Source organism: Indicator indicator, chromosome 27 (assembly GCF_027791375.1).
Source record: "Indicator indicator isolate 239-I01 chromosome 27, UM_Iind_1.1, whole genome shotgun sequence".
In the NCBI taxonomy this organism is placed as follows: domain Eukaryota; kingdom Metazoa; phylum Chordata; class Aves; order Piciformes; family Indicatoridae; genus Indicator; species Indicator indicator.
Genome location: NC_072036.1, coordinates 13,657,755 through 13,669,894, shown reverse-complemented (window position 1 = coordinate 13,669,894; position 12,140 = coordinate 13,657,755). Strand labels below are relative to the sequence as shown.

The following is a 12,140-nucleotide window of genomic DNA, read 5'->3' as shown; positions in this document are numbered from 1 at the left end:
TTTCTTTCTTTCTTTCTTTCTTTCTTTCTTTCTTTCTTTCTTTCTTTCTTTCTTTCTTTCTTTCTTTCTTTCTTTCTTTCTTTCTTTCTTTCTTTCTTTCTTTCTTTCTTTCTTTCTTTCTTTCTTTCTTTCTTTCTTTCTTTCTTTCTTTCCCTTCTCCTTCTCTTTTTCTTTCTCTTGCTTTCTTGCTCCCTTTTTCTTTCTTTCACTTTTTCTCTCTTTTTTCCCCTTCTTTTATTCCTTTCTCGCCTTTCTTTTGCTAAGACACATGATGATTTCCAAGACGGACATGCATTACCCTTTTTGCTAGTTTTCCAGCAATCCTTACAAAGATACCGGCACTGAGCTTTTCTCTCTTATTCTTTTCTTTCTTTTTTTTTTTTTTAACCTTTTTTCTTCTTTCTTTCTTTTTTTCCCCCCCCCTTTTGTTGTGTTTGGTTCGGTTTGGGTTTGGATGCAATGAGCTGCTTGTTATTTAAAGTGTTGAGGACTAGCGCCTACTGAAGTGAATCAGATCGGGGGGCAGATCCAGTGGTAAAGGGAGGAAATGAACTTTTGGAGACTTATTAAATACGTGCGTGAGGTCAGAGAAAGGAGTGGAGAGGAGGTTTGAGAAAAGCCTCAAGCTCCAAATAGGTTTACTTAAAAAAAAAAAAAAAAATTAAAAAAAGTTACCAGGCAAACCTTACACTCTGTATATATGTTTAATATTTGTCATTTGAAATGCAGAAATAGTTTCAACGTTTTCTTTGTCTATTTTCCTTATTTTATTTTATTTTATTTTATTTTATTTTATTTTATTTTTTAAATACTACCCAGGGAAATATTTTCATATCATTTTTAAGTGGCCTGCCTCAATGTATATTTATTTCTTTTAAAGCAAACAGGTTCTGGAAACTGTTTTTCTGTAGCTTTAAATGAGTAGGTGAACAAAATCTATATGGGATGTAATTTTTTTTTAATCCTTTGTTTGGGTTTGGTTTGATTTTTTTTTTTTTTTTTTTGGTTCAGTCTCTTTAAAGAAATGCTTTGTTTTGGTATATTTGGATGTGCTTGTGGGGAAAAAAATAAAAACGCAGAGATCCTTATATATTTATGTTAAAGTAATATTTTATTATCTACATAAAACAGAAATGCACAATACCTTCATAGTTTGTTCTAATTATTGAAATATCTTTATTTTATTTTTAAAGATAGCACAGACTTGGGTAGTTCTGAAGATTTGGAGGAAGAACACCCTGGTACTTTATGCTAAGTTGAGTTGTGTGTAAAAGCACCGCCATTCCTTTCTATTTCCTGGAAATTTTTGGAATAAATTTGATGCCTATACCGAGAGGTTCCACGCTCATAACTTACAGTGGCTTGGAGGAGTAGCTGAGGAGCTGTGCTCATTGTGTCTGTCCACAGAGCATCCGCAGCTGTGTGTTTGGAGCGTTGGTTTCTGCGCGGGTGTGGGTGTCCTGTTCTGGATGCTGCTGCCGGGGAGAGCTGCTCCTCGAGTTAACCGGGAGAGCTGCTCCTCGAGTTAACCAGGAGATCTGCTCAAGTTAACCAGGGGGTCTGATCCTCAAGTTAACCAGGAGATCTACTCAAGTTAACCAGAGGATCTGCTCCTCAAGTTAGTTGCATGTTCTGGTGGAAGGCACGGAGCTGGGGAAGAGACTGGTCTCTCTTCCTTCCCTTTTGGTAATTTAAGGTCAGACTCCTTAAAAAAAAAGAAAATAAAAGAAAGAAAGAAAGAAAATGAAAACAGAAAGGCGGGGCTTAGCCATGGGGAGTGATGGTGGAAAGGATGAAGGATGGATGGCCGGAGGAAGGATGCAGTGCCCGGCGGAGCTGTGCATCCCTGGCGCGGGTGAATGCTCCCCGGGTCGGGCAGGGCCCTGGGGCTCCGCGGCGGCGGCACCGAGACGAGCGGGGCCGGGGGGCTGCGGCTCCCCGTGTGTCGCGGCTCCCCGTGTGTCACGGCCCGCTCGGTTTTACCGGGGTGGGAGTTCCGTCTGGGGGCCGGGACGCGGCGTGCTGGCGAGCGGCAGCGGGCTGAGGAGCGGTGGCACACGGGCGGTGTGTGCAGGTCGGTTTTGGCTGCCTCGGGTTCCTAAGTGCAGTGTCCTGGGTTTTCTGCCCTCCCCACTCTTCCGCTCCCTCCTTCGCGTTGTTCCTAAGGTTTATTAGATTTAATCATCTTTGCTAACTGATGGTCAATATCGCACTCATCGCGAACAGATTCAGCTAAATGATCTTATCAATAGTTTGGAGACGTGACAGAAAGAAGGAGTGCTGTGTGCCGCAGACGTGCCACGAGGGCCGGGGGTGGCGGAGGGACCCGCGGGCAGTGCCCGCGGAAGGCGAGCAGCCTCTGCCCTCTGCAGGACACTGGGGTGGGCGCCGGGGACAGGACCCGGCTGTCGGCGACAGCTCGTTGTGTGTCGTGCGGACAGGCGATGATGGCTCGGGGCGGACGGTGCTCGGCGGGGCGGGCCCGACGCCGCGGGAATGGCCACGGAGAGCCGGTGTCGGGGCGCTGGGACAGCTCGGGCGGCTCCTCGGGGGCTCCCGGGGGCTGACCCGGGCGGTAGCGGCTTCTCCCGTCTCTGCCGGCTGGCTCCCAGGGCCGTTGTCCCTGCTTCCTTCCGCCTGTCTTTTAGAGGAAAAAGAGGGGGAACGGAGCATCCAGGATGCAGCTCTCGCAGGTGCTGTCGAGGTGCGCAGCAGATGCCGGGGCTCCCCTCACCCCTGTTCCCAGCCAGAACTCCCTGCCGAAGCTTTAATGGCACAGACCAAAGCCCTGCTTCCTCTGCTCCCCCACCAGGGCAAGGCGGGAGGGGACTGTGTCATCCCAAAGCTGCCATTGCCCCCACGGTGTCCCCGGGGCTGAGGGGCAGTGGGCAGTGCTGCTCGCCCTGGGGAACTTCCACCGCCGCCTCCAGCTCCATCAGTTCTTCTGGGGGAGAGGCGTGGAAGGAGGGGAGCGACTCAAGGGGGTACGACCCGGCAAACACCCCCGGGGCTGGGCAGGCCGGGAAGTATCGGGCGATGCTCTCGGGTTGGCAACCTGCAAGATACTTGACGGGCTCAGAGGCCTCGGTCGCTCCCGGTCGCGCCTCGTCGTTTCTCTCTCTCCCCCTAGGGTGGGAGCTCCGAGTTCCACTCCCTGTGACTCCAGTGCCTGGTCTCCCGGGGCACGAGGGTGCGACGGGACGGGCCCGGTTTGCCTGCCTGCTTCCCAGCCTCCTGCTCCCGGCCTCGATCTCTTAGCCTGAAGCCGCCGTTCCCCGTCCTCTTTCGGCTGCTCAGCTGCCGGAAACCCCCTGCCCCGGTTGTCTGCCCCCTGCCCCCCGGGCGGCCTCAGGTCACCCCGAAGTTGTTGAGAGTTTGGTGGCGCTTTGTGCCGGTACTGTCGGTGAGCGTTTCTCTAGCGCGGAGGGAAGCGGCGGCGGGGACAACGCTAAGCTCTGAGCTTGGACAAAGCCATGGGGAGGGTCGCGGGGCGTCCCTCCCCGCCCCAGCCTGGGGCAGGAGGGTGGAAGCAGGGGAGACTAGGGGTTGTCTGTGGCTTCTCGAAGGTGGATGGAGCCAGGGCGGCCTCCTGCTGCCTCCAAAAGGGAGGCCGGGCTGTGGTTTGTCCCGGGCAGCGGAGCTGAGCTGCAGCCTCTCTGGGGTTATGTCTGGATTTCGTGTTTGGGAATGAAACGGGGGCCCGGGCTGCCCCTTCGGCTTTGACTCGAGATGGAAAGGATGTAAAACCCAAGGTTAGCAGAGTTGCTGAGGCTGATGTGTCACTGTGTGCTCGGGGCTGCGGAAGGAGCAGGGAAGGGCAGTGCCAGCCTGTTTGGAGCGGAGGTTTTCCAGGGAAAAAGAGGCGGATCAGACCCGAAGAGTGCTTTGGCAGAAAAGATTAATTAAAAGGCAGGAATTCAGCCTCAGACCCAACTTCGCCTCGAACTACAAACCAAACCAAGCGGACTTTCCGGCAGGCATGCCCGAGCTGGCCCATGGAGGGCTCCAGGGGGTCTCCAGGCCGCACCGACGGCGGTTCCCTCCCGGCAGAGTCAGTGTGAATCTCTCGGAAACCTGGCCAAGTGTCCTGGCAGCGCCCCGAGCCCGTGGATGTCGCTTCTGCCGGCTCCGAATCCTTTCCCCTGGTACCGCCGGCCCCCGAGGTGTCCCCGGCGGGACGCATGGCCTGGATCCTGCCCTCCCAGTGGCAGGGGAAAGGGCCGAGGACGGCGGCAAGCCCTTGGCGGTGCTGCCGGGAGACTTTCCCCGGCGGGGCGGGCGGCTGGGAGCGGGGCCGCGGCACCCCTTCGGCCCCGGGCTGGGACGGGATTTGGGCGGTGTTTGCTTGGTGCCCCCGTTCGTGCTCCAGCCCAGTCCCCTGCCCGGGGCCGGGAGGGTGCCTGACTCCCTTTTCGGGCCTGTGAGGGGCGAGGGGCGGCTCCGAGAGCTCTCTGCCGTCTCGGCGGCCCCGGGGCCGTGCAGGCTGTCCCGAGAATCTGCACCGGGCTGCGGCTTCTCTCGGAGGCCCTGCAGCCTCCATCTCTCACCGCTCTCTGTGTCCCTGGGCATGTCCCCGCTGATGCCAGCCATGAGGACCGGCAGGAGCAGGCCGGTAGGAAGCTGGCTGCCGGTGATGCTTCCACTCCTGCTCGCTAAATCTCGGCAGGAAAACGCGGGCAGAGGCGGTGACGGGGAGACCACTCCCTGCACTGTTCCCCCTGCCCCATCCCGGGAGATGCAAGAGGCTCTGCTCTCAAAGTTCGAGCTCGTTTTTAGCCAGCCCGGCTCATTCATTAATTCCTTTCCCTCCTTGATTCATTCATCTCCGCAGCCATTCATTGCCAAGTCCATGGAGGCATCAGCTCCTTGGTCAGTAGGGGAGAGGCACAAACAAGGATGCTGCTATTTATTTCCCTCTGCCTGTGGATTTCTAAGACGTTCAAGCAGGCACAATCATTAAACTAATTTGTATTTGATTGTTTGGGCGGACGGGGGTGAATTTTATTGCACTAAGCATTCAAGCACGCACGCATCGCTGATTACCAGTATACATTAAATAAAGTTGTTTGTACACATTGTCTTACCACATATAGGCAGTCTTATTATTCTAATTACTCTAATTAGTGCATTGAAATGTTTTCTACTTGATTTGAGGAGACAGTGATTAGTTCTATTACTTCTTTTAACTCTTATTTCACGGGAAACTGTCGGTGCATGTTCCAATTACCTTGGTGTTTTGTTGTGTTGTTTTTGTTATTTTTTTTTTCTCTTTAATACAGCGCGGGCCAAAAATATGATAAAATACATCGTTGGCGTCTAAGAAATTTTCATCAATTTTTCCCTTTTTAAAAGGAATACAATTTTTTATAGATTTCTCCATCAGACAGACACTCTCCCCCCATGCCCTTCCTCAGCGTTCGGGAATAATAATTTTTAGCCAAAGCAGTGCGTTTTTTTTTTTCTTTACAATTTCTTCCACGACTTCTTTGGTACTTTATGGTTGTAGCATTTACATTTTTAAGAAATAGCCTTTTTTTTTTCCCTGTAAAAACAAAAGAGAGAAAGAGAGAAAGAAAGAAAGAGAGAAAGAAAGAGAGAAAGAAAGAGAGAAAGAGAGAAAGAGAGAAAGAAAGAGAGAAAGAAAGAAAGAAAGAAAGAAAGAAAGAAAGAAAGAAAGAAAGAAAGAAAGAAAGAAAGAAAGAAAGAAGAAAGAAAGAAAGAAAGAAGAAAGAAAGAGAAAAGAAAGAAGAGAAGGAAAAGTGAGGTATATTTGGTGCTAATCTATTTAATAACTTTTAAATTAAATTTTAAATTAAATAATTGATAAAATCAGATCGTGAAACACGTTTCTTTGATAGGGAATTGTAATTAAAACCTTAATCCCGTTTGAGGTTTAATTTTTCCTCGAACACTTTCTTAAGGGATTTACTTTTTATTTTCCCTTTCCCCCTGGTATTTTCCGTTTTTAAGCTTGGAGGAGCTCCCACCCCACCCAGAACAGGGAAGTTGTTTCGTTATCTAAATTTCCATCTCCACTATTGAGCCAATAGAGGTTTTGGGGCAGGTTTGGGATGTTTTGTGTATGGTGGTTGGGTTTTTTTTTTCCCTTTTGTGTTGATGTGGCGGCCACTTAAACCCAGCCGGTGACAAAAGCAGGCGGCGGGGAGGGAATCTCGCCTTCCTCTCACGTTACAAACAGGGAAGCCTGGCTATTTCTCGGTCATCAAAACACTGCTTTTATTGTTGGGGTCTCCCTCCCCCTCCTTCTAGTTTGTTAAATAAATATGAAGGGATACAGGCTTAAAAAAAAAAAAAAAAGGACAGAAAGGGGGGTGAGGGGAGGGAGGGGGAAAAAAAGGCGGCAGCGCAAAGCATCCCATCAATTCTTAGAAGTCCAGGTCTGGAGGGAAATCTATGGAGTTACATCGGTAAATACCGAGCCTAGGCTGCTTCTACTTTTAATATTTAAACTGGGATTAAAGGGGATCTAAAGACGCTTTCCGAACCTTTGCCAATTGCCTGTGCGAGGAGAAACGCACCAAAAATGCACAAAAGGGGCGAGATGGCTTCCGATGGCCTCTGACTAACGGCTGGAGGCCAGGACGGGGGTGGCGATGGGGACAGTGGTGGGGCCCAGCGGGGTGGTTGGTGTAGAGCGGGGAGGATTCTGCTTCTTTTTCTCATAGAGCATCTTCTGGTCCTGCTTCGTGGGCTGGTCTCAGGGCTGGTAGTATTTTGGTTCAGGGAAGATGCCAACGGTCCCGACTTCGGTCCCGGTCCCCGCCCCCAGGTACCGGAGAACAGGGGCCGGGACCGAGACCGGGACCGAAGCCAGGGCCGAGCCAGCCCGTGGAGTGCGGGCTCCCTCCAGCGGCCTCCGCCGCCGCCGCCTCCACCGCCACGGGCAGTGGAGCACCTCTTCGACACCCACCTCTTGCCTCCTCGGACATGAAGACAATGAGGAGCTTCTGTTCTTGCTGAAGGTCAAACCAGCCCAGGTGTCAGACCATCAGCAAAACCCCCAAACTTCACCCCAAAACCCTTTCTCCTTTGGGTGCTCCTCCCCCACCCCCCGTTTCCCAAGGAAGAGAGCAGCAGAGACAGCCCTGACAACCCAAGGGAGCTGTTTTGGTGCTGGTTGGGTTTTGTCTCTTTGCACCCAACACCATGCACCCTCTCCAAGCCCCCTGTCAGCTGTCAGGGGTTTGGGTCTCTGTGGGGCAGTATGGGGTTGGTACATCCACAGAGGTTTACATCCTGTGTTTTAGTAGCTGTGACTTGACACACTGTGTAAAGTAGGTGCTGCAAACGTTAGAACGTTGTGAGTATGAGGAGCCTGAGCTGCTCAGACGTTCTGCTGCAGCAGACTGGGGCTCACTGCAAACAGAGGAGTGACATATCACGATCTCAGGAGCCTCTTGCTAACTCGACAAGCAAATTGTGCTGAAACAAAACAAAACAAGAAACCCACAAAGGAGTGAGTTTGAGAAAGGAGAGCTCTGCACAGAGCTCCACACACTACAGCCAGTCAGTGCTGCAGCACTCAGCAGCCATGGGAGAGGAGAGGCTTCAGGTGACAGAAACAAGAGGCTATGCCTGTGGCTGGAGCTAGAAAGGTAAGCAGTGCACCTCTGCCTGCAGACCAAGCCTGAGAAGATAGCTCTGTCCACCACGAGGGTTCAGGCTCTGCAGCTGGCTTTGCTTCAGGAACTTTTCCTGAACTGGCAGATCAGTGAGGGCTGATTTATTTGTTGACAGGTCAGGGGAGCTGGGTAACATCCACCCTGTGTGTTCTAACAATGCTGAAGACCCTCAGTGTAGAAATCACAGATCCATGGAATGGTTTGGGTTGGAAGGGACCTTGAAGATTCTCTGGTTCCAACCCTCCATATCCCAAGCCAGACAGTTCTGAGTGCAATCTTGGCCCTGACCTTCAGCAATCCCTCAGCAAACCCATGCAGGTCTGGCCCTTGGGACTGAAGGAGAAAGAGGACGGAGAGCCCAGCCTGCCCCTATGCCTGGGGAGGGAGGTGTTGCAGAGGAGCTGTGGAGGGGCAGCTGCCATCTCTGCAGGGCACTATTCAGCAGCTCAGGCCCAGCCACAGCAGGGGCCAGGCCACTACAGCAGTGGACACAGTTGCATCTCTCTCAGGCAGGTTTGATTTCACTTCCCACAGGCTCTACTGAGCAGGCTGAAATCAATCTCTTCCTGCCCTGCCTCATCCAGCACCATGTCTCCTGCATCCTGCCACTGCATCTCCAGGGGAAGGGCAGAAGGAGCTCACCCAGACAGCAGCTGCACCCTCCATTCCGCCAAGCCTGAATCCAAAGCTTCTCACATCCTTGTGGTGCTCTACCACCAGACTTTGCCCTGTCAGCAGGGGCTCAGCGCCTCAGCCAGCAGACACAGTGAGGGGGAAGCTGTCACTGTGAAATCCCAAACCCTTGTCCTGCCCCTGAGCCCCACTGGGTCCCACCCTCCTGCCACCCACCCCTGAATGCTGCTCTCTAGATTCACAGGCCCCCATTCTCTCAGCCTTTCCTCCTCACAGAGATGTTGCAGTCCTCAGCACCTCTGCAGCCCTTTGCTGTCCCCTCCCCAGCAAGCCCAGAGCTGTCCTTGGAGGAGGGAGCCCAGATCTCAGTGTTCTGTTCAAATCCAGTGGAGACTGCCAACTGCCTCTTCAAGTGACAAAGTCACAGTTTCTGAACCTCCCCACAGAACTCTGCTCTTCTCTCTGTCCCTCTGGCCACATGTCAGTGACTATGGAGAACATGTAGCTGCTTCCACTTCCCAAAGCACTCCTAGAACCATTAAGGTTGGAAAAGAGCTCCAAGATCATCAATGCACTGCCACCAAATAACAACCTAACAAAGCCTGGCAGTCTCTCAGGCATGGAAGTCTGCAAACCCTGAAACGTTTTGAGCTCTGGCTTCCTCTGTGTGGTTTTTAAACCACTTACACGACCAGAAGTGCCACAGAGAGGCACAGAGACACCTGGCAGTGCCCAGTGACAGGGGTGAATTTGCCATACAGGCATCAGTCACCAGCAGGGCAGTGAAGAAGGACACCTGGAAGAGCACCTGGTGGGTGTCAGGAGTCAGCTGTACTCTGCCCCAGATGCACAGAAGTCAGGTTCAGCCTCCTCCTTCTGCTTCTTGCTAATCAAAAGCAACAGCAGCTGTAAGCTGGCACTGGGAGGGAGGTTCAGCACGTTTGAAAGAATATTGGCCTGAGGCAGAGTTGTGATACTAAAGCAGATGAAGGAGGCTGAACACTCCTGTAGGTGCTGGAGATAAAAAAAAAAAAAAAAGAAAAAAAAAAAAGAAAAGTTTCCCTGAGATGCAAAAGTGCCCAGAGATTTGTCCTGAGCCATCAGCAGGTGAATCTAACACTGAATAAACTCTGTCCAGAAGGGAGTGGGCACTGCGCAGCCCAGGGACTGTTTGCTAATTGAGCCAATAAACAGGTTGGGGGTAAAGTGCCAGGCAAGCTGCCCAGCAGAGAAAGACCAAAGGGTGCTGGGTGACAGCTGAAGATGACTCAAGTGTGCTCAGGTGACCAAAAAAGCCACCAGCATCCTGGCATGGATCAGGAATAGTGTGGCTAGCAGCAGGGCAGGGACTAGGCCCCTGGGCTCAGCAGTGCTGAGGCCACAGCTTGAGTGCTGGGTTCAGTTCTGGGCCCCTCACTCCCAGAAGGGCATTGAAGGGCTGGAGCAGGTACAGAGAAGAAGAAGAAAGCTGAGGAAGGGTCTGGAGAACAGGGCTGGGGAGGAGCAGCTGAGGGAGCTGGGGGTGTTTAGTGTGGAGGAGGCTGAGGGAGACCTCACTGCTCTCAACTCCCTGGAAGGAGGCTGGAGTGAGGAGAGGGTTGGGCTCTTCTCCCTCATCTCAGGTGACAGAAGGAGAGGAAATGGCCTTGAATGGTGCCAGGCTGGAGATGAGTAAAATTTCTTTCATGCAAGAGAGGTCAGGGATTGGCACAGGCTGCCCAGGGAGGTGGTGGAGTCCCCATCCCTGGAGGTGTTCCAGAAACCTGTGGCCACAGCACCTGGGAACATGGTTCAGTGGCCATGGTGGTGTTGGATTGCTGGTTGGACGGGATGATCTTGGAGAGCTTTTCCAACCCAAACAATGCCAGGATTCCATGATTTCTTCAGTAGCCAAGGAAAAAGAGGCAGCTTCCAAATAGCTGAGAGGGTGTTTATTTTTCAGAAAAGGGGAACACAACATGCAGGAGAACTTCATTCCTCACAAAGGATCCCTTCCAGGTTAGGTCTGTCCCAACTGGGCCCTTCACAACTCTTAAGTTAAAAGAAGGCAGGGAAAAAGCAGAGCTACTGACACCACAGTAACAGTGCTGAGCCCACCAGCTGGAAAGGAAAACCTCCCCACTGCCTGCTGGCACTGAGGGGGACCTTCAGGAGAGCCACCTCCTGCTGGTGCCCTGCTCTGAAGATCAGGAGGAGCTGTAGTGTGCAAGACTTAAGGCAGCTCTCAGCACCTGTCCCACACCTGCTAGCATTTCAAAAAGCCCTTTTCTTGGATTCCTCTGTCAAGTCAGAACCCTCACACCACAGAAACCATCCCCTCAGGGCAGCAGAAATGTCTCCACTGAGCAAAACAAGCTGATTGTTCCCAACACAGACACAGCAAAGCAGCAACCACCAGCCTGGGGCCTGCCAGCACTACAGGATCACTGCACAGAAGGAAGGTGTAAAGCCAGACCCCTGCTCCACACAACAAAATGCTACATTTTCAGCTAAGTTTTGGTAAACTCAGTGGTTCTGCAGCTGTCATCTGGGAAACACAGCCCAGGAGATGCAACAAGCTTAGACAGCAGGAGCCAGGAGTGAGCAGTGCCCAGTGGGCACCACTGCTGCTGGCAGCAGGGCAGCTAAACCTGCAGCTAGAGATGGAAACCTTTCCCAATTATTTCAATTATCTGAGCAACAGCCCAGTTTGAAACAGTCCAAATAAAAAGCAGGCTTTAATTTATCTTTCAAGAGACAACAGAGGCAAACAGAAGGCACACCAGAAAGAAAAATGAATTAAGTCCTCTAGGAGGAACAAAATGCCAGCTTGAACCTCCTCAATTCCACCCAGGAAGCACCAGGGAAGGAAATCCTCCACTCAGCCACGATAACAACAAACATTTATTTGATTCACTGATGCTGGAGAGATGAAGCTGTTATTACTGACCAGCTGAAAGGCACAGTGGCTGGCACTTCACCCACACCCTGCTCTGCTTACAGGGAAAAAACAAGAAGGATCTCTAACAAACAAAAACAAATCAGGAGATCAATGCAGCTGCACCCTGAGAAGTGAAATTTCACAACCACATCTGGTTCTTCGTAAACTGCCATGGTCTGAACCTGTGCTCTCCTAGAGCCAGAGAAATAACGTTCAAGACAGCGAAAAAACTTTTACTTGTAGATAAAAAAAACCAACAAACAAACAACAAAAATGAAGTTCAAAATTCCCAGGAAGAGGAAATCAACCCAAAGCTGATTGGAAGAAATGAGTCTCACACAGCATCACCAAGTATCTGGTATCTGTCAAGGTGGGAAAACACAGAAGTATAATAAATCTAAAGGCCTCTGACAGTGCCCAGATTCCTGGGAAAAAAAAAAAAAAAGTAGTAAGAATAAAACCTGGAATGGCAGAATCTAAGTTGGAAATTCCATGGTGCCACACCAAAGCTGCAGCTCTGCCTCCCCTTCTTTGGATCTGGGATTCCCCAAAACCTCTGTAACACTGAAAAACATGAAGGGGACAAAAAAGTCCTCCCATAAAATCCAATGAGTGGTCTGCAGCTGCTCTGTGTCAGGGCTCTGAGGTGTTGGCAGCAGCAGAGAGCTCAAAGCCCTCACTCAGGACCCACAGAGATCATCAGAACTTCACTGAGCCCCAGCAGCCCTCCAGCAGCCATTGGCTCTTTGCTGCATCTTCTTTGCCAGTGCCCTCGGGTGCAGGGATGGACTTCTGTCACACAAAGGTTTTTCTTCTTACCCCAGCAGGTCCTAAGTGCCCTCAGGACAAGAGTGGAGCCAGGATCTAATGCCAGGCTGCACTTCACACTCCACATTCATCAGCAGTGGCCAAAGGTAAATGTCTGCTCAAGCTGGACATAGCAA

At 51.4% G+C, this 12,140-nt stretch overlaps 1 protein-coding gene across 1 annotated transcript; it reads right to left on the bottom strand.

Annotated features, from left to right (window-relative positions):
- Positions 1-2,245: 2,245 nt before the first annotated feature.
- Positions 2,246-3,981, bottom strand: LOC128975954 (basic salivary proline-rich protein 4-like). The gene is made up of 5 exons (XM_054393039.1): positions 3,968-3,981; positions 3,399-3,510; positions 3,162-3,297; positions 2,862-3,055; positions 2,246-2,641 (listed from the first exon to the last, which is right to left on the bottom strand). The coding sequence occupies exons 1-5, from the start codon at positions 3,979-3,981 to the stop codon at positions 2,246-2,248; spliced, it is 852 nt and encodes a 283-aa protein (XP_054249014.1).
- Positions 3,982-12,140: the final 8,159 nt, after the last annotated feature.